General features: G+C 34.0%; 1 protein-coding gene across 7 annotated transcripts in view; it reads right to left on the bottom strand.

Annotated features, from left to right (window-relative positions):
- FIRRM (FIGNL1 interacting regulator of recombination and mitosis) overlaps positions 1–24,877 on the bottom strand; it is a 63,434-nt gene that overhangs the window by 33,815 nt on the left and 4,742 nt on the right. For 3 of the 7 annotated variants that reach the window (XM_051998982.1, XM_051998981.1, XM_051998976.1), the window contains 10 exons: positions 22,713–22,801; positions 21,399–21,503; positions 20,413–20,553; positions 18,872–19,034; positions 16,263–16,347; positions 13,395–13,533; positions 11,815–11,895; positions 9,389–9,453; positions 5,267–5,415; positions 4,341–4,470 (listed from right to left, as the gene is read on the bottom strand). In XM_051998982.1, the coding sequence (XP_051854942.1) occupies positions 4,341–4,470; positions 5,267–5,415; positions 9,389–9,453; positions 11,815–11,895; positions 13,395–13,533; positions 16,263–16,347; positions 18,872–19,034; positions 20,413–20,553; positions 21,399–21,503; positions 22,713–22,801 (1,147 nt within the window). Of the gene's footprint in view, positions 1–4,340; positions 4,471–5,266; positions 5,416–5,976; positions 7,153–9,388; positions 9,454–11,814; positions 11,896–13,394; positions 13,534–14,935; positions 15,423–16,262; positions 16,348–18,471; positions 18,564–18,871; positions 19,035–20,412; positions 20,554–21,398; positions 21,504–22,712; positions 22,802–24,877 lie in introns of those variants that run through there. The other 4 variants (XM_051998978.1, XM_051998977.1, XM_051998980.1 and 1 more) reach the window with 4 other exon arrangements.

The following is a 24,877-nucleotide window of genomic DNA, read 5'->3' on the forward strand; positions in this document are numbered from 1 at the left end:
ATCAAGCTAAAGCAAAAAATGATCTAATTAAAAGAGATAAGGAAGGGCACTATATCTTGCTAAAGGGTAGAATGAATAATGAAGCAGTATCTATATTAAACATATATGCACCAAGTGTGCTACACCACTTGGTAGGAAAGGAGTCCTACCAAACTCCTTTTATGACACAGACATGGTACTGATAGCTAAATCAGGTAGGTTTGAAAACAGAGAAAGAAAATTATAGACCAATCTCCCTAATGAATATTGATGCTAAAATCTTAAATATTAGCAAAAAGATTACAGAAAATCATTCTCAGGATAATACACTATGACCAAGTAGGATTTATACCAGGAATGCAGGGCTAGTTCAATATTAGAAAAACTATTAGCATAATTGACTATATCAATAACCAACCAAACAAAAACCATATGATCATCTCAATAGATGCAGAAAAAGCATTTGATAAAATCCAACATCCATTCCTAATAAAAACACTTGAGAGCATAGGAATAAATGGACTTTTCCTTAAAATAGTCAGGAGCATATATTTAAAACCGTCAGTAAGCATCATATGCAATGGGGAAAAACTGGAACCTTTCCCAGTAAGATCTGGAGTGAAGCAAGGTTGCCCACTATTATTCAATATTGCATTAGAAACACTAGCCTCTGCAATAAGAGTCGAGAAAGAGATTAAAGGAATTAGAGTTGGCAATGAGGAAACCAAACTATCACTCTTTGCAGATGATATGATGGTATACCTAGAGAACCCCAGAGATTCTATTAAAAAACTATTAGAAATAATTCATAACTTTAGCAAAGTAGCAGGATACAAAATAAATCCCCATAAAGCCTCAGTATTTTTATACATTACCAACAAAATCCAATAGCAAGAGATACAAAGAGAAATTCCATTCATAATAACTGTTGACAGCATAAAATATTTGGGAATCTATCTATCAAAGGAAAGTCAGGAATTATATGAGCAAAATTACAAAAAATTTCCACACAAATAAAGTCAGACTTAAATAATTGGAAAAATATTAAGTGCTCTTGGATAGGCCGAGCAAATATAATAAAGATGACAATACTCCCTAAACTAATCTATTTATTTAGTGCTATACCAATCAGATTTCCAAGAAAATATTTTAATGATCTAGAAAAAATAACAACAAAATTCATATGAAACAATAAAAAGTCGAGAATCTCAAGGGAATTAATGAAAAAAAAAATCAAATGAAGGTGGTCTAGCTGTACCTGATCTAAAATTATATTATAAAGCAGCAGTCACCAAAAGCATTTGGCATTGGCTAAGAAATAGATTAGCTGATTAGTGGAATAGATTAGGTTCACAAGACAGAATAGTCAACTATAGCAATCTAGTGTTTGACAAACCCAAAGATCCTAAATTTGGGGATAAGAATTCATTATTTGATAAAAACTGCTGGGATAACTGGAAATTAGTATGGCAGAAATTAGGCATGGACCCACACTTAACACCGTATACCAAGATAAGATCAAAATGGGTCCATGATCTAGGCATAAAGAACGAGATTATAAATAAATTAGAGGAACATAGGATAATTTCTCTCTCAGACTTGTGGAGGAGAAAGAAATTTGTGATCAAAGATGAACTAGAGATCATTACTAATCACAAAATAGAAAATTTTGATTATATCAAATTAAAAAGCCTTTGTACAAACAAAACTAATGCAAACAAGATTAGAAGGGAAGCAACAAACTGGGAAAACATCTTCACAGTTAAAGGTTCTGATAAAGGCCTCATTTCCAAAATATATAGAGAATTGACTCAAATTTATAAGAAATCAAGCCATTCTCCAATTGATAAATGGTCAAAGGATATGAACAGACAATTTTCAGATGACGAAATTGAAACTATTACCACTCATATGAGTGTTCCAAATCACTACTGATCAGAGAAATGCAAATTAAGACAACTTTGAGATACCACTACACACCTGTCAGATTAGCTAAGATGACAGGAAAAAATAACGATGAATGTTGGAGGGGATGCGGGAAAACTGGGACACTGATGCATTGTTGGTGGAGTTGTGAACGAATCCAATCATTCTGGAGAGCAATATGGAATTATGCCCAAAAAGTTATCAAACTGTGCATACCCTTTGATCCAGCAGTGTTACTTCTGGACTTATATCCTAAAGAAATACTAAAGAAGGGAAAGGGACCAGTATGTGCCAAAATGTTTGTGGCAGCCCTGTTTGTAGTGGCTAGAAACTGGAAATTGAATGGATGCCCATCAATTGGAGAATGGCTGGGTAAATTGTGGTATATGAATGTGATGGAATATTATTGTTCTATAAGAAATGACCAGCAGGATGAATACAGAGAGGACTGGCGAGACTTACATGAACTGATGCTAAGTGAGATGAGCAGAACCAGGAGATCATTCATTATACACTTCAACAATGATACTGTATGAGGATGTATTCTGATGGAAGTGGATTTCTTTGACAAAAAGACCTAACTCTGTTTCAATTGATAAATGATGGACAGAAGCAGCTACTCCCAAAGAAAGAACACTGGGAAATGAATGTAAACTATTTGCATTTTGTTTTTCTTCTCGGGTTATTTTTACTTTCTGAATCCAATTCTCCCTGTGCAACCAGAGAACTGTTCGGTTCTACAAACATATTGTATCTAGGATATACTGTAACATATCTAACATATATAGGACTATTTGCCATCTAGGGGATGGGGTGGAGGAAGGGAGGGTAAAAATCAGAACAGAAGCGAGTACAAGGGATAATGTAAAAAAATTTCCCTGGCATGAGTTCTGTCAATAAAAAGTTATTATTAAAAAAAAAAAAAGAAAGAAAAGTAGAGATGAATACAAATCTCAGAGTTAACCCCATCCATAGGGATAATAATTAAACCCATGGGAGCTCTTGAGGTCACCAAGTAAGAGAATGTCAAGAGAAAAAAGGAGAGGATCATACAGATTCTTGAAGTCCAGCTAACAGTTAGGAGGCATAATGAGATATTAAAAAAGAAGGCAATAGTACATGCTATTTTCCCTCCAAAGAGGGAAAGATCAAGGCAGATTGGAATTCTCAAATGAAGTTTCATGGAGGATTTTACTTGGGCACCTGAGCTTTCTTTTATGCAGTGATATATATATATCATTATAAGTCCAGAAAGACATCATATAAACAAAAGCCCTGAGAGAGCTGCATATATTCAAGGACAATCAGGAAACCTCACTGTGAATTAAATGCCAAGTTGATTTTTTGGATTAAGTCCTTTAGAAAACAGGTAACAATTAAATGTCTTTGAGAGGAGAATAAAAAAGTAGTACATCAGGAAGATTAATCTGGTAACTGTGGTAGAAAGTTAGAGGAAGGCCAAGTAAGAGACTAAAATAACATAAGTATAAAGTGATAAAGGTATATACTATTAAGATATTATTGAAAGAATAGAAAGGCTGAACAATTTGAGCTATATGCAATATAATGTAATATTATCATACTATATGAGGAAATGAATATTAAAACTTTTAGAGAAATATGAAAAGGACTCTGTGAACTATGCAGAATGAAGAAAATAAAGTATTCAATGACAATGACTCAAATAAAAAGATCAAAACGAAGTCCAAACTGTGTAACTGAAATGACATAAATTCTGGCACTAAGATGAAGAAATGCACCTCCCTCTTTTTCTATATGCTATCATATATATCAGTGGTTCTCAAACTTTTGTTCTCAGTATCTTCATGTTGTTAAAAAACTATCGAGGATCTGTTCAAAGAGTTTTTGTTTCACATGGTTATATTTATAGCTATTTACTATATTAGAAATAAAAAATAATTTTGAATTTGTAGACCCTCTGAGAGGGTTTCAGAGACCCCAACAATTCTTTGGACTACACTTTGAGGACCAATGAAATATATGGTCATTCTGTCAACTGATTTTGCTGATTTGTTTTTCTTTATTATAATGGAAAAGCTCACTAGGTGGGGATAAATTATAAGGAAGCTAATCGTAATATAAAAGCAAAAAGCATCAACAAAATTTTTAAAAGAAATTTATTTAGAGATGTGACATTTAAGATTTTTATATGTAATGAAAAACATCCATATTAAATGATCAAATGTGAGATATATTTTTAAAAAAAGAAAATATCCAATTAATTTCTGAATTACAAAAAATAAGTCATATTGACAGTAGTTTTAATGTTAAATTGTCATCATTCTAATTCTCTGAAAATTGGCAACTCATTACTGATCAGAAAATTTGATTAGAGAAACTATCATATCAAATAACAGAGTTTACAAGTAGTTCATCTATAATATGTTTTGTATTTAATAAAAACATTTTTTTACCTAGATTTATGTTCAGAATATTGGCTTCTCTTACACCACAAATGCTGTACATTTTCAGGCTGAGAAGGTAGCTTGTCCATTACATTAACTAGAAGGAGACACTGTGGAAGCTGTAGCTCAGAAGATAGATCTTAAAGGTGAAAAACAAATGAGAGAATAATGATATTTACACGCAAATTTTTAAACATACAAAGTGTAAAAATACAAATCAAATTTCACTTAAAATTAAATTCTGGTGACAAGACATATGTAACTTTTAACTTTTAGAGCACTGGGAAATATGTGTGTGTGTGTGTGTGTGTGTGTGTGTGTGTGTGTGTATTTCAAATTAAATCAGTTGCAAATGCAAGGAGAAGGAGAATCAGGAATTGCAGAAATGGGAAATAATGGATTACCTATACAAAAAATATCATTCTGTACACAATGAGATATAAGAGAAATATTTATGAAGTAGTCACTGTATATGCAGACACTAATGATGAGACAAAGGGCTCCTTTCAAAGAGTTTATAATTTAATGGAGGAGTGACAGGGAAGACATTTACATAAATAACTATGATAAAAAGAAAATAAATGCATTAGAGTCTAGGAAAAGTACTTGGAGAAATTTGAGGAGAAAGAGAGATCATTCTCACCTAGACAAAGGAGCTTAAGGAAAGTCTTCATAAAGGAATAAATATCTTCTTCCTTGAACAAGAAGAAAATGAGGTAGCAGGAGTTGGGGAAAAGGGAGTGAGAAGAGGACTGGAAAAGGCAGAAAGAGAACAAGGAATAGGAACCGCTCATTTTTAAATGGAAAGCTGAATACAGGAAGAATAATAAGATATAAGGACGGGAAAGTATATTGGAGTCAAATTATGGAGGGAATTGAACACTAAATGGTGCATAGGAATTTTATGTTTTATTTAAAAGAGAAATGGAATTTACCCAATTTGTCTCCTAATACAGTCTCCACAAAAGGGCTGAATGATAAAAGTTGACTGATGAGTGGATCTAGAGCCACTAGAAATATACTTAATATTTCCTTCTCTTGTGCCTTGGAAATCATTGTAGCATACAGACTTGGAGGAAACTTACTATAAAATGGAAAAAAAAAAAAAGCTTGTTAGTAATTTGTAAGGAGTACCAAATTCTATACCAGTAGACATCAGAATAGGTCAAATCAATATGGAAAATCCTAATGACTAAAATTATTTAAGAATTTTATCCAAAGGTAATATGGTGACGTGAATAGAGAGCTGGTATCAGAACTGAAAAGGCCTGAGCTTAGATCTTGTCTCTTCTATATCCTGGCAGTAGCACTTTTAGCAAATCATTCTCAGTTCTCTGGTTAACTCCCTACGATTATAATTTGTTATCTGTACCAACAAAGTGAGATTTTTTATATTCCAATGAAATTGCAGGTCTAGATCAAAAAGTACAGTAAAATAAAACTCTAAATTTTAAACTAAATATCAAAGCCAAAATTTTGAATATTTTTTAATTACTGAGATAAATATCTGGTACAATATTGTTCCACTTCATAACAATGATAAACATATTGACAACACAGAAAACATCAACCTTGAATTCAACAGCCATGAACAATAAAAAAATTATTTCTTTTAAGTTTTTCAGTAATAACAGAATACTGAAACTATAGTTAATGGAATGGTCAGTCTGAGAATTTTAAAGCTTTACAAAGTATGCTAAAGTACTAGAAGTAAACTAGGAAGTAAAAGTTAGGCATCAGTTATTAAATGTCTACCACGGAGCAGACACTATACAATGCACTGGAGATAAAAACACAAAAAGGAATCAATTCTTGCCTCAAGAAGCTTACACTGTAAGGAAGGTCAGAAGATACAACAGATACACAGAAAAGCAAATGTAGAATATATACAGAATAAATTCATAGTGACTGGGACAGTCTGTGCTGAAAAGCTCTTGCACTGGCAATGCCAGAGAAAACAGGTTGTGAACTGCAGGCGCTGAGCCACAGAACTGAAGAAAAAAGGAAGCAGGACTAGTCACCAGGATAAGACACTATGTGCGTATGTATGTGTGTGTTAAAGGGAGGAAGGGGAAGAGAAGACTGTGAACCCTTTACCTAACCTGGAAGAAAGAATAGCCAACTGAGGCCAGTTCTGACCTGTAGAGAGCTAGGCTGTGAAATGTGAATTGCTCACTGTGGGAAGAGGTGACATGCTTTGAAATCCAGACCCCATGAAATCAATCAGGGTGAAAGGTCGGGAATAAGTGATGAGGAAAAGGTAGGGAGGTGGGTGTGTGTAGGGGGAAGGGAAGGACATGGAAAGAAGAGAGAACAACATGACAGAAAAGTACCAAAGATTTCAGGAAGAAGATAACATAATACAAGGTACTTGGAAAGCGTCAGGGGTATCAGGAAATACTTCAGGAAGTTGACAATGCTTGAGCTGAGCCTTAAAGGAGAATGAGGTAAGGAGGGAGCGCACCTTAGGCCTGGGAATCAGCAGCAGAAAACATGGGGACAGGGGGATGTAGCAGGAGAGTAGCAAGGAGAAAGGAGTCCAATTTAGCTGGACTGCCAAGTGCGGGAGTGGGGAACAACAGGGAAGCTAGAAATACAGGTTGGAGTAAGATTGTAAGGCTCTTTAAACAAAAGCATATTTTATCATAACACCAATAACTAATGTCACTGAGATTATTGAGTTGAAGTAGAAGAGGGAAAATGAGGTGAGGGAAGCAGAGTCAGATATATGCTTAAATAAAATTACTTTGGGAGTGGTCTGGAGGATGAACTGGAATGGAGAGAAACTGGAGACAAGACCAATTAGGAGTCTAGCAGTAATCTGGCAAAAAATGATAAGATCCTGAATTAATATATCTTTATGAACAAAGACAGGGGTTAGAAGCATGAGAAAATATAAAGGAAGAAATGGTAAAATTTAGCAATTGACTACATATGTGCTTTGGGAGAATGAGCAGTCCAGGATAAAGTTCAGGCTACAAATGTTGGGCAGCTAAGTGATCCAGTGAATAGAGTGCCAGACCTAGAGTTAGGAAGACTCATGCTCCTGAGTTCAAATCCTGCCTCAGATACTTATTAGCTGTGTGACCCTGGACAAGTCACTTAGCCCAATTTTCCTCAGTTTCTTCATCAATGAAATGAGCACGAGATGGAAATGGCAAAACACTCCAGGACCTTTGATAAGAAAACCTCAAATGGGGTCACAAAGAATCAGACAAGACTTAAATGAATGAACAACAAAAAGATCTCTGGAGAATGGAAAGATAATGGTGCCCTTGATATAGTTAAATCTGGAAAAGATAAAGAGTTTTGGGAGAAAGATTATGAGTTGTTTTGAACATGCTAGATTTGAAATGGATCTACATATTCAATCACCAATAGAAATAGAAGAGATATATTCAGGAGAGTTATCAATGAGCATGGGGATTACTAAGCTCATAGGAAGAGATGAGGACACCGAAGGAGAGTAGAGAGAAAATTAGAGCAGGCTTTGGAAATAGCTTTGTGTAATCATCAGTTAGAAAGCAGGACACAAATAATGAGCCGGAAAAGGAATATCAATTTGGCAGCTGTGTGGAGAATGAAAAAGAGAAAGACCAAACATATGAAAGCCAATTAGAAGGCTATTGCAATTGTTCAAATAAGAGATGATGATACTATACGGACTAGGGTATGAGTAGAAAGAAAAGGACAAATCAAAGATATTGAGGAGGTGGGATCACAAAACGTGGCAACTGCCTCTGACATGGAGGAGATGAAGGTGAGTAAAAAGTGGAGAATGATTCCAAGGTTGCAAATCTGGGTATTGGGAAGAATGATGTTGTCCTTGATAGAATTAGGGAAATCAGAAGGAGAACACATGAAATGAATGCGAATGCAATTAAATTTTTTTTGGGGAAAAAATGTTTTCCTGGAACCAGGAATAGCAGACTGAGATTTAGGTGAAAGTGAATTCATCCACCAATATTCTGTTTGGAATAAGTGATGGGATCTAATATAAGAGGTGGAATTCTGAATATAAATAGATAAGAATCTCCATTTTGCCCCTGTGGCTCTTTCCTATTTCTCGAGATATAGGGACAAAATTGGGAAAGAAAATGAGAGGAAATGGTAGAATTAAGGCTAAGTAGGGAGAAAGGGAAAGTAAAAGATACTAAATATATTTTTGCTACAATATAAATGAAATGTTTTACTTTTGGTTACTGGAGTTACAAATTCATTTTAGTTAAATCCATGTGAAATCAGATTTTTTACTTAATCACCTCTTTTTAAAAAAAGTTTCTTTAATTGTGATGTTCCTGACGGTATTGAAGAGAGGTTAGTCTGTTGTATTACAGTAACAGCAAAGACACACTTGAGATTAATAAAGTTGTCAATGTCTAATTTTAGATAATCTAGCTCAACTACTCTGGACTTTGGTTGCCCAACAACAACAACAACAAAAACTGATTTGAATTTTTTTTTTTCCTAGTTAATTGACTCATTGTTTTCATGAGCTGGTTATTTTGATTATCCAATGGATAGAATGTCAAAACACTGTAGTACTCTATTCAAGAGATGTTAGTAGGCAAACAACTTTACATCTCTATAATCTACTTGTCTTCTATTGACTGGGACTACAATAACACTTGACAACATTGAAACTGCTTATATCCTACTACATGATATTTCTGATTCTGGTCATAACATCATTGTATTATTTATCAAGGATCATCACATGCTTATCATTGAACTCACTACAACCGATTTAGTAAAAACCAAAAGAGAAACATCACAAATCCCATTATTTTAAGCAAATAAAATTTACTGAAAAGATGACAGTACCAAAAAAATCACACTGGCTAATTTTGAATGATGCATAATACATAATGCATAATGAAGACAAACATAAGTTTAACTAGTTCTTAGGCTAATGGCACCCTAGATTTAAAGACAAAAAGGACCTTTCTGGTCATAAAGTCTCCTACTTTCATTCTACAAATGAGGAAATTAAGGCTCACTATTCAAATGGTCTATCTGTAGTAACTTTAATAATCAAATGATTTTCTATGCCTTACCTGTGTGCCTGAAGATAAAGTTGATGTAGTGTACAGCAAGAGTCAGAGAGAAAAGGAAGAAATTCCTAAAATATAAAAAATAACTTATTTTCTATTTACATATTTAATACATATGAATAGTAACACTCATTAAAATAAAAATACAAAATAAAATTGTCATAGATTTGTTTCATGAAAAAAAAAACAGAGCCAGAAAAAAAGAGTTTAAGAAACAAGAATTCTTAATCAAATACAAAATGGAAATAGCCTTTTCATTTCAGCACAGAGTAAAAGATTTATGTCTCAAATTAAAAAAAAAAGATTAACTAAAAACAGAATAAAAACAATCATGGGCAGACAGACAGATAGATAGGTAAGCAGACAAATGTAGATATATGTTTTATGGAATCTACCTCCTCAGCATCTTTCTCTCTCAAATATGTGTTTCTATATATACATATATATCCATATCTATCTCTCGATAGAGAAATAGATGTTCAGAAAATGGAATCCACAAAACTTAGCAATTAATTAGGTTGGAAGGAACAATGATGGCACAGTAGGGATTATTGGAAGTGAAAAGTTGAAGTTGACTCTAAAGTTGTATATGTAGGTGATTGGGTATATATATTCAAAAATGAGATCTCTAAAAGATAAAAGTGGACACACACACACACACACACACACATACACACACACTTGTAACCCCAAAGATAAGAACTCAATGGGAGAGAAAAGGGGAGTGACTGATTCACACTATAAAAGTATATATGAGTATGTATGTGTGCGTGTATAAAAAAAATATATATTTAAATGTACACACACACACACACACACACACATGCACACATACACACACACACACACACACCCCTCCCTTAGAGATCTCATTTTTTCTCAGGGTATTTATCAGTGGCCTTTTCTACTTTAATGTCTCTTACCCCCTTCATTTTCACTGCTACCATTCTAAATTGGGAGCTCTTAATACCTTACAGCTAGATTAATAAAACAGTTTCTGAACAGTTCTCTTTGGTTTTTGGTTCTCCTCATCCCATTTACCCTTCAGTATGGCAGCCAGAAATCAGTGGTATTGCTAAAATATCACTCATGTCACTTCCCTGCTCAATAAAGCATTTTTCTTTCTATTCCTATAGCATTATTGAAATTTCTGTATTTGACTTTCATGCTCATTCAGAATATCTGATGAGATCTAACTTGTCATTGTTGTTCAGTATTTTTCAGTCATGTCTAACTCTCTGTGCTCATTTGCATTTTTCTCGGGAAAAATACAAACTTGATTTGCCATTTCCTTTTCCAGCTCATTTTACAGATGAGGAAACTGAGGTAAACAGGATTAAATGACTTGCCCAGGATCACACAGGCCAGATTTGAAATTTATCCTATCCTACTTTATTTCTACTACTCCCCACACAGAGCTGCTTTTCTGTTTATGTCCCACAGTAATTTTGACAGTCAAAAAGCTTTCAAGGTATCATTTATCACTCCCCTTGCCTAGAATTCAATTCAGTTCAAATTCTGCTCAGCCTTTTCCTGACTATTCCAGTACTCGTTTTTCCTTCTGAACTTTCACTGTATTTAGGATTATTACTATCCAACAACTACACCAGCAGGTGTTTTAATATTGCTTCTTCTACCTCATTCTTTTCTCCTACCTCATCATAGCTGAGAACCCTGGATTTTAAAAGGGATATGCCTGCACAGTGCATATTAGATAGATATCTGGTAGATTCTAGCATATTAGAAGTTTTTGAATATGGTCCTAGGAATAGATTGTCCCAGCCTGGCTAGATACAAAGAAATTCACTATTAATAAATAATCTGGTTATTTGGTGATGAATGTTTTAACTATGCCAATCCACTGTACAAAAAAATAAACAATGTCCATCACCCCCATTCCATGTCAACCTTTGTGCTGCTAAGTGCAAGGGACAAAGAGATTAAAAAAGGGGGTAAGAAAAGCTAAGAATCAATTTTTAAACCATCTTCTCTTTAACATAGCTTTTCCATGTATGTTAAATTTTGTATCCCCAACTAGACTGTAGATTATATTAAGGCAGAAATGTTTATTTCTTCTACATTCTTCAAAGAAATCTTTTATCAAACATAACGCAGGATATAAAAACATGTGACAGTCATAAAATTAATAGATTTAGAACTGGAATTATAGATTTCTGAAAAGGATCTTAGGCCTATAGAGTTTAGATTTCTAATTTATGAATAAGAAAGGTTAAACATCTTGAACAGAAATCACAAACCCATTAAGTATTTGAGGCAAAATTTAAACTCGGATCTTCCTAATTCCAAGACTAGTGTTTTATCCCCTATGCCATTACCAGTCTTCACACTGATAGTAAAATTAATTTAAAGAAAATGTTTTTAGGACAAAAATAAAAATATGATAATTTAGAATCCAAAATAAGTCTTACCTTAGTGTAGTGCAAAAGGGAATTGACAAAGAAACGGCATAATTTAACTCTTTTATGGAATAATTTATTGTCAGCACTCTCCTGTTAAAAATTAAAATGAAAGAAAATATAAGAAAAATACTTATAAAAAGAAAACTATCTTTAAATTAAGCTTCAATTCTTAATGAAAACACTTAAAATTTAAATATTCCAAGGAATAACAATTTTCCACTAGTTATGCCCAAGTAACATGAGCAACAAAGAAATACATACATTTAAAAAATTATTATAAAAGCCATACTTGAAAATCACTGGCTCCTAAATAAAGTTTCATAATGAGCAGCAAAGGGTAATTAATAATAGTTAAATTTTCATCTATAGTGCGAAATCTGGCCTGGAAGACAGAAAATAAGAATTCAATCTGGTTATGCCACTAATTGCAGGGTCTTGATAAGTAACAAAATCTACTTGCTTTGAGTTCCTTTTTTAAAATATTAAAAAAGATTGACTAAATTATTTTTAAGATCTCTTCTAGCTCAAAAATTCTATGACATACATGCAGATAGACATACATAGCAGACTTGAACAATCTCCTTTTCCAGTCCTCTTCCTTTTTTATTCTACCTTAGTGTTGACTGGAGAATGGCCTAGAGTAGCAAAGTAAATAGGTGGTAGCAAGAGGCAAAACAACAAAGAACTCTACCTACTCCATCTTTCCCATATTCCATTCCCCCTTTCCTGAATCTATAGATAATTATAGGCTAAACCCAATACCAAGTGTCAGTGAGTCATAGCAAGAAAAGAAGAAAATCTTAATCCTGCTGCTGCATTCAGAGAATTCTTACTTTTGTTCCTCCTAAAAACTCTTAAAACTCTCACACATGCACAAAAGAAAGGGGGGAACATCCTATCCTGACACCACTGAAGAACTTCCCCATATGGTATCTCTTTCCCAATCACTAACAATACAAACTCAGCAAAGACAAGAGGCAAAAGAAAAGACAGGAAAAATAATAGGCAGGATAAAGCTGTTCTTTGTCATTTCTCTTTCCATTAGGCCTTCTTCCCTCTTACTCCTAAATTTTTTTTTTCTAGCTCCACCCCCGCTCCAAAGCTACCTTGATTCTTTTATCTACAGTCCTTCAAGCCTTGACTAACTGGATCCTCCAATAGAAGCCTAGCACTCGGAGTCCACTTCCACTACCCAACAGATGTGAGGAAAGGGGTGCCTTCTCCAAAGGTAACAACCTAACAAAGTGTAGGCCTAGCATTCCAAATTGTATCCCTAAATGCATTTTCAAGTGGGAAATACTTAGATAATCAGCTAGCTGAAGAAAACTAAAATTTTAAATAACCTTCTCCAGTGAAAATGTGGTTCATTTACTGCCAAAGAAAGTGTTTTCTAAGGGCAGCTAGGTGGCACAGTGGATAGAGCACGAACCCTGAAGTCTGGAGGACCTGAGTTCAAATCCAGTCTCAGATACTTCACACTTTCTAGCTGTGTAACCCTGGACAAGTCACTTAACCCTAACTGCCTCAGCAAAAAAGAAAGATATTTTTTCTTGTTTAAATTAAGAATCTTTTATCAGAGTAGATTTTACCTGTGTCTCTGACTGTGTCATCTGTTCAGCTAACTGTAAACAAGAATGGAAGGAGAAGAGAATGTCTTCACATAAGGCAGCAATTATATCTTTGTGCTTCAATTGACTCTTTATCACAGACTGATGCTTAAGGCTCTGCCTAAGTGGAGAAAGAAATTCAGCAGGTGATTAACACACAAAAACCTCACATGGCTTTCTGTCACAAAAATATGTCTCTTCCAAGACCTAAAAGCGGAAATCAGGGTCACAGGTATGAGTCAACAGAAAATTGCCTAAGCTTACCCACGCCACCCACCAGGCACATAGGGCTACTCATCCAAACCTTAAGTCTCTTATTTTTCAAAGAATGTTTAGATTATTTTTCCTCTGCTGCTTCAAAGGTGAGTTATCAAGGCTAATGAACATAGCGATAAGGCACAAGTTGGACCATCTTATTCCCCTAGGGGACAAGCAAATGTATCTTTAATAGTTCTCCATTGCCTCTAGAATGCAGTATAAATTCCATAGTCTGGCATTTAAAGTGCACCACAGTAGTCTATTGCCTACCTACATTTCCAGCCTTTTTTTCCCCCTACTTGGATGGATTATTGATTGGGAGGGAACAAGAAACCAGGATTTTTTTTTCTTGCTATTTTCCTTTATCCTAATTTTTTTTCAGTCAACTTGGACTGGTTCTTCAAATTTGGCTTTTTATTTCCCAGGAACATGCATTTGTATTCCCCAAGCCTGGAATATACTCTTTCCTTATTCCTGTATTTCAGAATGCCAGGGTTATTACCTCAGGTGCTTCTTCTACCACAAAGTCTCCCAAGACTTTCCTGCATATATCCCAATGTTTAGTAGTCTCTCCTTATTTTACCTGCATTATACTTACCTGGGCACATACTTTTAACAAAAGAATATAAGCTTTTTGAGAACAAGGATCACTTCATTTCTGTCTTGGCATCTTACATACGCATAGTACAGCATTTTACACATAGCAGTCATTGAATAAGTATCAAAATTATTAAATTAAAGTTAATATACAATGGTTTGCACCTTAATAAATATTCCTTAAATACCTGATTCCCTAGCATCTATAATTTTAAAAGATTAAATTACGCTCTGACTTTTGCATATAAAGAGAAAAGTCAAAGAATTAACACTTGAAAGTTTCATCAATTTATTTTTCTAAAATTTTGATAGGTGATACCTAAATATTATAAGAACAGTGACTAAATGCTAATTTTAAAAATCACCTTTAAAACTTATTTGTTTTATTGTTTAAATTACATGGTGAAGCAACAAGAGCACATGCCTTGGAATCAAGAGGACTTGAGTTCAAATCTGACCTCAATCACTTGACATTTACTAACTCTATGTCCCTGGGCAAATCACTTAATCCTGTTTGTCTCAAAAAAAAAAAAAAAATGGGACAATTTAAAAATTACATTATAATCTCAAAATTCTATCTGTTTCTGTAATTTAACTTAGGAATAGTAAGTGAACTGTTATTTCACTGTCACAGAGGGAGAGTTGTCAATATTCTCAAAACTGAATTGGAGGAAGGAAGAGAAGAAAAAGACAAGTTAAAATAAAGGGATGATGCAAGAAAACATAATGTGCAAATTTAACTTGAATTCAACAAATATTTATTAAGCATTACTAAATATGAGTCACTAAGAATATAAAATTGAAAAACGAGACAATCTCTATTCTCAAAGAGTTTAAACTTGAGAAAAGGGTCTATGACTTAACAATGAATAAATTATAGTACAGGATGGGGTACATGGCATGGATCTGGATGAAGAAAGCAAAGTAAAAGCAAGGGAGAGAGGTCTAGACAAAATATTTTAGGAAAATGTAAATAAGGGAAAGGTCACTTTCAGTTGAGGTGATGAAGGCCCACCGAGTCTTGAAGGAAGAGAAAGATGGACAAGAAGTAGTGCCAAAGGCCTGGAGATAGATTATACACATAGAATACAGCAGGTGTTGGAATGCTGAGTGTGGGGGCTTCTGGAGAAGATGTTTTGCCTTGAACAAGGAATTCTGAAAGGGAGAAATAGGAACTTAAAAAAAAAAAAAAAAAGCAATTTGGAAATAGATTCTTAAGTCAGCCTTAAATGCCAAGATATGGAATTTGAATGCCATTCAATAGGTGTCAAGATACTAGTAGGAGACATGCTACTAGAGCTAAGAACTAGCAAGTAGATTGTGCCCTGAGCTTGGCATTATCAACAATCCTTTGCTGTCACTCTCTGGATAATCTCAGCCTCAGCAACATCCCAGAATTGTTTCATATAATTATTGTATTGCTTTGACCAGCATCAGGAGTTTTCTGAACTCAAACAATTCCCCATAATGAAACCCTGCTATGAAGCAAGCTTGTCTCATTGTTGCTATTACCCCCTCATAATGAGGGCTACAACTCACTGTACATGTAACTACTCATTAAGTACTGAGATTTGATCACACTAGAATGGGTTCCCCCAATGGGGGGGAGGAGGGCACACATGTGTTTAATTTGCCTCCTTACTTAAATAAGACGTTTCCCTCACTTTGAAATTAAACTTCTGATTTACTTAATTCCTGACTCTACTGTCTCTAGCCTGTCTTGTTTGATTCCAGCCATTCATAGATTAAATACCAGTCTAATTGGCATAGGTGATGGGAAGGCACTGAAGTTGCTTAAATATGACAGTGACATGGTAAGATCTGTGTTTTAGGAAAATCATTGGTAGACATCTGAAGGATGGATTGGAGAAAAAAGACAACAAATGATTGATGCAGAAAGCATCTAAAGAAGACATTAATTCTTCATAAACTATTACCTTAATACAACTTACAGATAACCAAAAACATGGTCTATACAAAGAACAAAATACATACTTAATTATAAACTTCCAAGTGTTGGCATGAAAAGCTTGGTCCATATCAGAAATAACAGAGCAGATACCCAAAACTGAATGAATAACTAAAAAAAAAAAAGATAGTAGAATAATCATTAAATATAAGCTTACTTACTGGGTAAGTTTCTATTCTAGTAAAAAGATTTGATAAAATTCGCAAATTATTACATTAAAAATAGTTAAGACTATATAAAACAATTAATTTATAATTTTATATTTAAAATTTTCAACTCTAGGAAACTAATTGTTAAGGAAAAGGAAGACAAAAACAGCTGTTTCATAGCTTTTCTGATTTTATAATTATCCTTTGATTCATAATATACTAAAATAAAAAGTTCTTTCTCTTTCCCTGTCTCTTTTTATTCAGAATTATGATTTCATTGGCACAAGTAGTTATTCTCTATGAGTCTCTACCAAGGCGGATCAACAAGAGTTGCCCAGTATACTGGATGATTTGTCCAGGGTTATGGGGTAGATTTAAATCCATAGTGTTTTAGCTATAAGGCCAGCTTTCTATCCTCAATTCCAAGTTGCCTTATTTTCAGAGTATTCAATAAGGAATGGAACAACTCTGAGCAAAAAGGATCAAATAAATAGATAAAGGAAAAAAAAAAAACTAACATCTGTACCATTCACACAATGCTCCTATTCTTTCAAGCACTAACATGTTCTTTACTCCTCTTAGCTATTCACTCTATATCATTTTCCTTAGCTCTTGGGGTATGGACTAGTTGGGGAATAGCTAGTCCCAAATGCCAATGCCACACAATTATGTTCATAATCTGTAACTACAAGGTCATTCTCTGACAATGTTGGGTCTTCTCAAAACAATACCTAGCAGGAATTCTTAACCTTTTTTGTTTGATATAGACTTCTCTGGAAGTCTGGAAAAGCCTATGGATTCTTCTAAGAATAACATCTATCACCTACATCCATAATTGAAAGATATTCTAAATTTCAGTTAGAGAGTATTCATAATAAAGATATAATTTTTTTTTCACTATCCAAGTTCATTGACCTCATGGGAATGGAGGCAAGGAAGGGATACTGAACAGGCTAAGAATGCTTGCTTTAACCTCAACCTGTAGCACACAGATTTTTTTTCACCAGCTACTGCCCTAAAATTCCTCCTGAGGTCTTCACACTGAGGTCTAGACTGGCCAGTCTTCATTCCTTATGGTGTCTATCCCTTACTTCTGCACTTTAAAACCATACACTAATTCTCCAGGTAATTTCATTTCAACCTGCTCGTGCTTCCTGTTCAGTTCCCTTCTAAAATTTAAGTTTCTTGATGTTGGAGTCCAGCTCCAGGGAAATATCAAGTGTGAATGAATATCTGAGGCTAGGCGGAAGATAGGATCTGCAGTCTCTCTCTTTTATTAATCTGAGTGCCGGGTGTTTACCTATCTTTTAGATTAGTGTTACAAAATTACTAGCTATCTTTATCACATTTTTTCCAGGGTATTTTAATACCAAGATATTTATCAACATAGAATTGTAAACAGCCTAGGTTGTGATATTCATCAACTTCAACAGAATTGTAAATAGTTGGGATACTTATCAAGAGAGCAGAAATTATCATACTAATATATTTACTTCAAGTACGTCTTTGATTCATTGTACAGTAAAAATGCCTTATTTCTGTCAAGATTATCCTAATTTTACCAAGTATCTTTGATTCACTGTATAGTTAAAAAGCCTTGTTCCTGACGCATGCATTCTCCATCAAGATTATCCTGAATTTATAAGTATGTCTTTACAAGTGTTATAAAGATGGTGAGCCGATATAGTTAAATAATTCACCCTAACAGAGAATAAGTCTCAAATAATCCCTGGACCAGATTCTTGCTATTCAAGGACTTATTCAATACTGGCCCTCTACACCTTGAGGGTTGGAACTTTCATTTTGGCTTATATTTGCATCCCGGGTGCTTAGCTTGGCACATAGTAGGCACTTAATGAATGCCATTGCCCCTTCTCCCCCCCCCCCCACATCCCCTCTCTCAAACATTTTAATTTCTCTTCTATTGGTTCTCTTATTCTTTTGATTAACTGACCCATTCTGCCACTACTCTTCTCATCTCTCTTCTCAGTGAAAAACATCTTGAAAGAGTTATCTACACCTGATGCTCATTTTGTTCATACTGTTTTTACACCCAAAATTTCCTCTTGTCCTGTTAAATTCTTACCAATTCTTTAAAGTTCAACTCAGATGCAGATCCCATCTCCTCTGTGAAAGCAATTTCCTTCCTTCTCCAGACCTCAAATAGCATTTTTTTTGAAGTATCCTAACATAATTATCATATTATTTGCATTAAAATTATCTATAAAAATGTCCTATTCCTTTTCTATGGGGGCAGGGACTGTGTCTTATCTAAACTTTGCAATGCTCTGTACACAGCAGTTGAATGAAAAGTACATAGATTATAACATTGCCAAGAATTTAAAATGTTATCCAATGTTACTCAGCTTATTCCATACTTACAGTGAGTATTTAAAAAACCAACCACTTTTATTAGAGTAGTGGGCACGTGTATCATATAAAATGTAACTTTACTTAACTCAAATGGACAAATTTTGTCTACACACCTGATACCATATCTGAAATATCTTCTTCTCCCACTGAAGCATTCATACAGACCATATCAAGTAATTCCATTAAGTGCTTCTGAAGGGAATAAGCTTCCTTGAAAAGGGCCTGAAGAAGATCTGAAACCAGGTGCAATCGTCCAGAGTACACAGAGTCACTATTCTATTACAAGTAAACAAGAGAAAAACAAATGAGAGAAAGCTCCAACTTCATTTTGCCAGCTCAAATGATAGTGCAGTAAACAAAGAGCTGGCTTTAGAAGCTAAAGACCTAGATTCGGATCTAGTCACATATACACACGGCAAATGAAGCTGAGAAGTTACTTTTGGCCAATAACATAGAAAAGGGGCTGACTGGCACTGGTAAAAGAAATGGCATCCCTACCATGCTGAAAGCACTTGTATTGTTGTTGTTTTTATTATTATTAGAATGCTCTTTTCCAATGATATAATGTGTTATATGTTTCACAGATTATAATAATTAATAATTAATAAAAAGTATTTATTTTGCAGTACTTTCAAAGAAGTCAAGTTGTCTGTGAGTACAAAAGTCCAGTTTTTTAAACACCAGCTTTCCCCCAATGAGGATAAATGACTGTAAATTGTAGAATATCCTGATTATAGATTGAATCTGATCCAAAAACCAATGAAAATATATATGTGAGCATAAATGAAAGTGGAATACATCAATAGAAAGGGAGATAGGCTGCTTACATAGAAAGTGAAAAGGATAACAAATAGAGAAATCATTGTATTGGTATCTATGACATGCAGAGAATTAGATAGAATGAAAACTGTCAGGCTGGTAGATTTTTCTTGTGTCCTGTTTCTCCAGGGTTTCTATTAGTCCTAGGACTACTGAAACTATCTGGAATATAGGCATATATCAAAAAAGGACCAATTATTTCCTTTTGAGCAGGAGTTCTCAGCCATTTTTTTTAGTATCATGGCTTCATTTGGTAGTCTAATGAAACCTATAGGCCCCTTCTAGTTTTTAAATATTACCTCCCCTCCAAAAAAAGCCTCCTCTGCCAATACACAGGATTACAAAAGAAACCAATAGAGTATATTGAAATAAAGATGTAATTTTTTTCCCACCCAAGGCCATGGATCCCAGGCTTAGAACCCTTCTTGCTTTAGAAATAAGTATTCTTAATCCATTTTCTCCTACTAACCAAATATATCTATAGTTAAACATAAATTCCTATCTTTTTTTATAACAAGATTTTTAATGAAATAACTTTTAAAATCAATATAAATGTAACCTTCTCCCATACCCCCCCTCCAATAACAATAACTTATTGTGAAACAAAAGGGCATAAAGGTATCACCTGGGCTCTGTGTCTAATTTAGCCCAGGTGGGATAAAATGGCAAATCCTTATTTTCCAGGAGATCAACCTCAGCAGATGACCTTATGTAAGTCTCTAACCTCCAGGATCTTTCATTTGTAAAATATTGGTATTGGACCAATTGATTTTAATAGTCATTTTCATCTGTAAAATCCTACTCTACCAAATTCAGAATTCTAGTTGTTACCCACCTTGCAATGTACAAATGTGCTCTTGATCACATGAAGGGCTGAAGAGGGGAGGCTGTGTATATTCTCTAAAACTATGGATTCCTGAAGAGAACAAACATGTTGTACACATCCTTTAAGAGCTCCTAAGAGTTGAACCATTGACTAGAAATAAGGAAAAAGAACAAATGATAAATGTTCTAAATATATTCATGTGGATTTCAAATTGGTCTTATTATATTATACCATATCATTCTTTTGTCCAGATAAGGTAGGACAAATTGAGTCCAGTTCAACAAACATTATTAAATCTCTCCTATTTTTAAGAGGCTATGCTAGGGCCTAGGGACATGAAGAAAAAGTTAAATTGTTAAATTGGGGGAAGGGAGTAGCGAATGGAAAGTGTATACAAATAAGAAAATGTGAGGGAAACTCCAGGATATAGATAGAAAGAGAAAGGAGAATATAAAACTACAATTACGAATTCTTGATGTCAAGTATTTCTGTATCAATATTTACAACATCTAGGAACTAAATTTCAAACTTTGTAGTCATACTATTGGTTATTAATAATACATAAAGAATATGCATCAAAACAGTCACAGTCCTGAAAAGCATTTTTAATTGAAAGCTTTCTCTGTAGTCTTCTTATTCCAGAAGATCCTCTGTGAGTTCTTCCTTCAAATCTCCATTTTGAGGAAAGGACCTGGCTAGCTCTATGTTCACTATTCTCAGCTCTGCTACTTCCTCTCAAGATTCCTCTTCCAAACTCCACTCAAGTATCTCTGCTCCCTACTTGCCTTGCCTTGATTTTCAATTCTCTTTTATATGTTGTTTTCCTTTATTAGGATGTGAGCTCTCTGAAGTCAGGTACTTTCTTTCTTTTTTTTTTGCTTATATTTGTTTCGCTCGTGGTCACCACAATGTCCGACTAAGTGTTTACTGACTTGTTGACTTATCAATATATTCTTTTAAACTCTTCTCCCTTTAACTAAAAGGATTTTACTTACTTGTAAAATATTCCTTAGTGTAGCTTGGAGTTCAAAATTTTGGCTTGATAATTCTCTTGCCTGGCTAGATAAATCATACATCATATCATCAAATAATTTTACAGTCTGTGAAGGCAAAGAAATTTATACTGAATAACAAATCTCTAGACAATAAGTTTTAAAAGAACACAAAACAATACACTTTGATTTTGTCTATTTACTTAATAATGACTTCTAAGATAAAATTCAGGGAAATATTATATGCTTTTATAATTCCTAGCTAATAAAAACAAAATCTGAAATTGCCCTACCAAAAGATAAAATTTTCTATATAATCCATAAAGACAATTTCTAAAATCCAATTTTTATGGTGAACAAATTAAAAATGCAGCTTTCCCCACTGGTTACCATAATAAAGATATGCATTCAAAGATTTTTTTTTTTCCCCAGTAATGGTGGATAGGTATGTGTGAAGCTATTTAATTTATTATTACAATTTACAATTTATTAAATATTCAATTACCTATTTTATATACACACATTCTCTGTCTCTTGCTCTCTCTCAAAACATCTGGTCAGCACTAGATGCTCAGATTGGGCCATGCAATAATTTCTCATGGACTATTATGAGTAGGCTTAAGATCATAGCCTTACATTAGCACAATGATTTCTCTAAAGGGACAAAATCAAGTTAAAGGGTAACTTAAAATTAATTTATATTTCATGGTACTATGAAAGAGTCTACTTTGAATCTTATAGCTATATTACAGATAATCACATATAAGTCTTTTTTAGCTACAAATTTACTACCACATTTTTCAGAGCAAAGATAATTTCTGAAAACTTAAATCAACCAACACGATTATGTTTTCCTAATTTCACAGTTTTCTTTCTCTTTTTCTTTTGTTCATAAGGCTTTATTTTAAAGATTTTGATTTCTTTTCTCCCCATGCAATGGAATTTCACAATTTCCATTATAATACATGAGAGATGAACAAAAGTAATTATTTTAATTACATTATCAATCCTGAATTCTGAATTTTCACTTGGTTATTTTAAACAAGAGGTATCAAAATTTATCCAAATAAAAGTCACATGGACTGATAAAAGTAATTTTGCCACTGAGCAGCTAACAATTTTTTTTAATCCATTAGGATTAAGTGATTTGCCCAGGTAACATAATTAATGAGTCATAGAATATGAACTCAGATCTTCCTGACTCCAAGACTGTCTCTCTGATAGTTGATGTTCTAAATACAAACATATTCTTGGATTAGAATTCTTTTTTTTTGAAACTTGAAATTTAAACATACAATACTATCCAAAATGTCATACCTTTGGTAATACTTGTGAAAAAAATGATTGTTCCAATGCTAAGTAGTTGATATGAGGTAGAAACATTTCTGTAAGAATCTTGAGAACTCCTATAAAGTGAAAGATTTTCATGCTTTTATGAAAAGATTAATTAGTCAGTAAAATTATGGTAAAACTACAGTATATTTACATATTAAAGAAAAATTCAAGCATAGGTCATATATATTTTTTCAAAATCACTGTTCTTGATATCTTTTGTTTTTATATCATTTGCATTATACAAGATATCAACTCTTTACTTTCCCAAAAGCTACTTATGAGAAAAAGGATTAAAGAAAATCCAAAAAACCTAAACAATATATCAAAAAATTCTGACATTATAAACAGTATTCAATATCCATAGTCCCACATTTAAATAAAGCATAAGAAGTGCTTTCTCATCCTTTTTTGCAGTCAAAGTTGGTCATCATAACTTCACAGCATTCAGTTTCAATTGTTGGTTGTTCTTTCCATTTACATTGTTGTAGTCATTATGTATATTATTCTTACTTCATTTTGCCTTAGTTTAAATAAGTACATAATAAACATTTATTAGGGCCTACTATATGGCAGGCCCTGTGCTAATAAGCTCTAACAAAAAGATAGTCCCTGTCCTCAAGGAGCTTATAATCTAAAAGGGAAAGACAATAGACAACAGGAAGTTAAATGGGGAGATCAGGAAGGGGATGATAATGAGAGAATCAAAATGAATCAGAGAAACCGTCATAAAATAAAGAGTTGGCTGGGAATCGAGTCTTCTATAAAGGGAGGCAATGGACAGTCATTTTACTCTACCCTTCCAGCCATCCACTCAAGAGAAACAGAGGCAAATGAGGGTACAAATGAATATGAGTAGGAAAACTAAAGAAATTTTCATGATGATAAATTTCCTGGTGATGTGCTCATTAGAAGGGTGTGTGTGTTTGTGTGTATGTGTGTATTAGGGAGATAAAGATGACTGAATAGAAACCAAGCAGAAATCAAACTTTCCCTGTGATTCTCTGTATTCATCATTTCTTATGGCACAGTAATATCCCTACATTACACTTATGTATCACAATTTATTTTATCATTCCCCAGAAGATGGACATCCACTTTTAAGTATTATCTAAAAAATATTTTCAGTTTTAAAATGTCAGGAATAGCCATTTACTCATTCAAGTAACTGAAGCCAAAAAATGATGTGCTCTAGAGAAAATGTTTCCTTCACATCAAATGGAATTATGCCAATATACAAGAACAAAGAATGAAATATCCCTAAATTGGAGGAAGCTGACATTATAATGGGGGCAACAAATAAAGTATAAATACAAAGTAAATAAATACACTGCTTTTAATATGCAAAGCAGTGGAATTTGAGGTAGTTTCGGAGAGAAGGTACCAGTATTTGGAGGATCAAGAAAAGCTTCTTAAAGAAAATGGAATTTCATCTACATCTTAAAGAAAGAAAGACTCTATCAGGCTGAAATGAGAAGGAAATGTGGTCCAGGCATGGTAGTCCAAGAAGCTGAGGCAGAGAGGAAATGTAGTGAGTGAGGAATAGAAACAAGTTCAATTTGGCTGAATTACAGAGGCCAAGGAGGGGAGTAAAATCCAGCGAAGTTAGAAAGACAGGTTGAGTTCAAGCACTGGAGAGTTTTGTTTGTTTTTTCCTGAGGTTACTGAGGCCCAGGGTCACACAGCTAGGAACTGATAAGTGTCTGAGGCCACACTTGAACTCAAGTCCTCCCGGCTTCAGGGCTGATGGTCTATCCACTGTGCCACCTAGCGGCCTCCACGGGAGAATTTTAAAATCTAGACAGAGAAGTTTTTATTTTATCCTTGACACAATAGAAGCCATTGGAGTTTTCTTTCTTTCTTTTTTTTTTTTTCCCCTTTGGAGGCATTTAGAGTTAAGAGACTTGCTTGGGGTCATACAGCTAGTAAGTGTCAAGTGTCTGAAGTTAGATTTGAACTCAAGTCTCCTGATGCAGGGCCAATGATCTATACACTGCATCACTTGGCTGCCTCTATCACAGGAGTTTTTTTGAGTTCCAATATATACCAAATATTCATAGTAGCTCTCTTCATGTTAGCAAAGAACTAGAAAGAAAATATACTGAGGTCAAGGAGAATTAAGACTTATTTTAAGATCACTGATTTGTAAA

This window comes from Antechinus flavipes, chromosome 4 (assembly GCF_016432865.1).
Source record: "Antechinus flavipes isolate AdamAnt ecotype Samford, QLD, Australia chromosome 4, AdamAnt_v2, whole genome shotgun sequence".
NCBI lineage: Eukaryota > Metazoa > Chordata > Mammalia > Dasyuromorphia > Dasyuridae > Antechinus > Antechinus flavipes.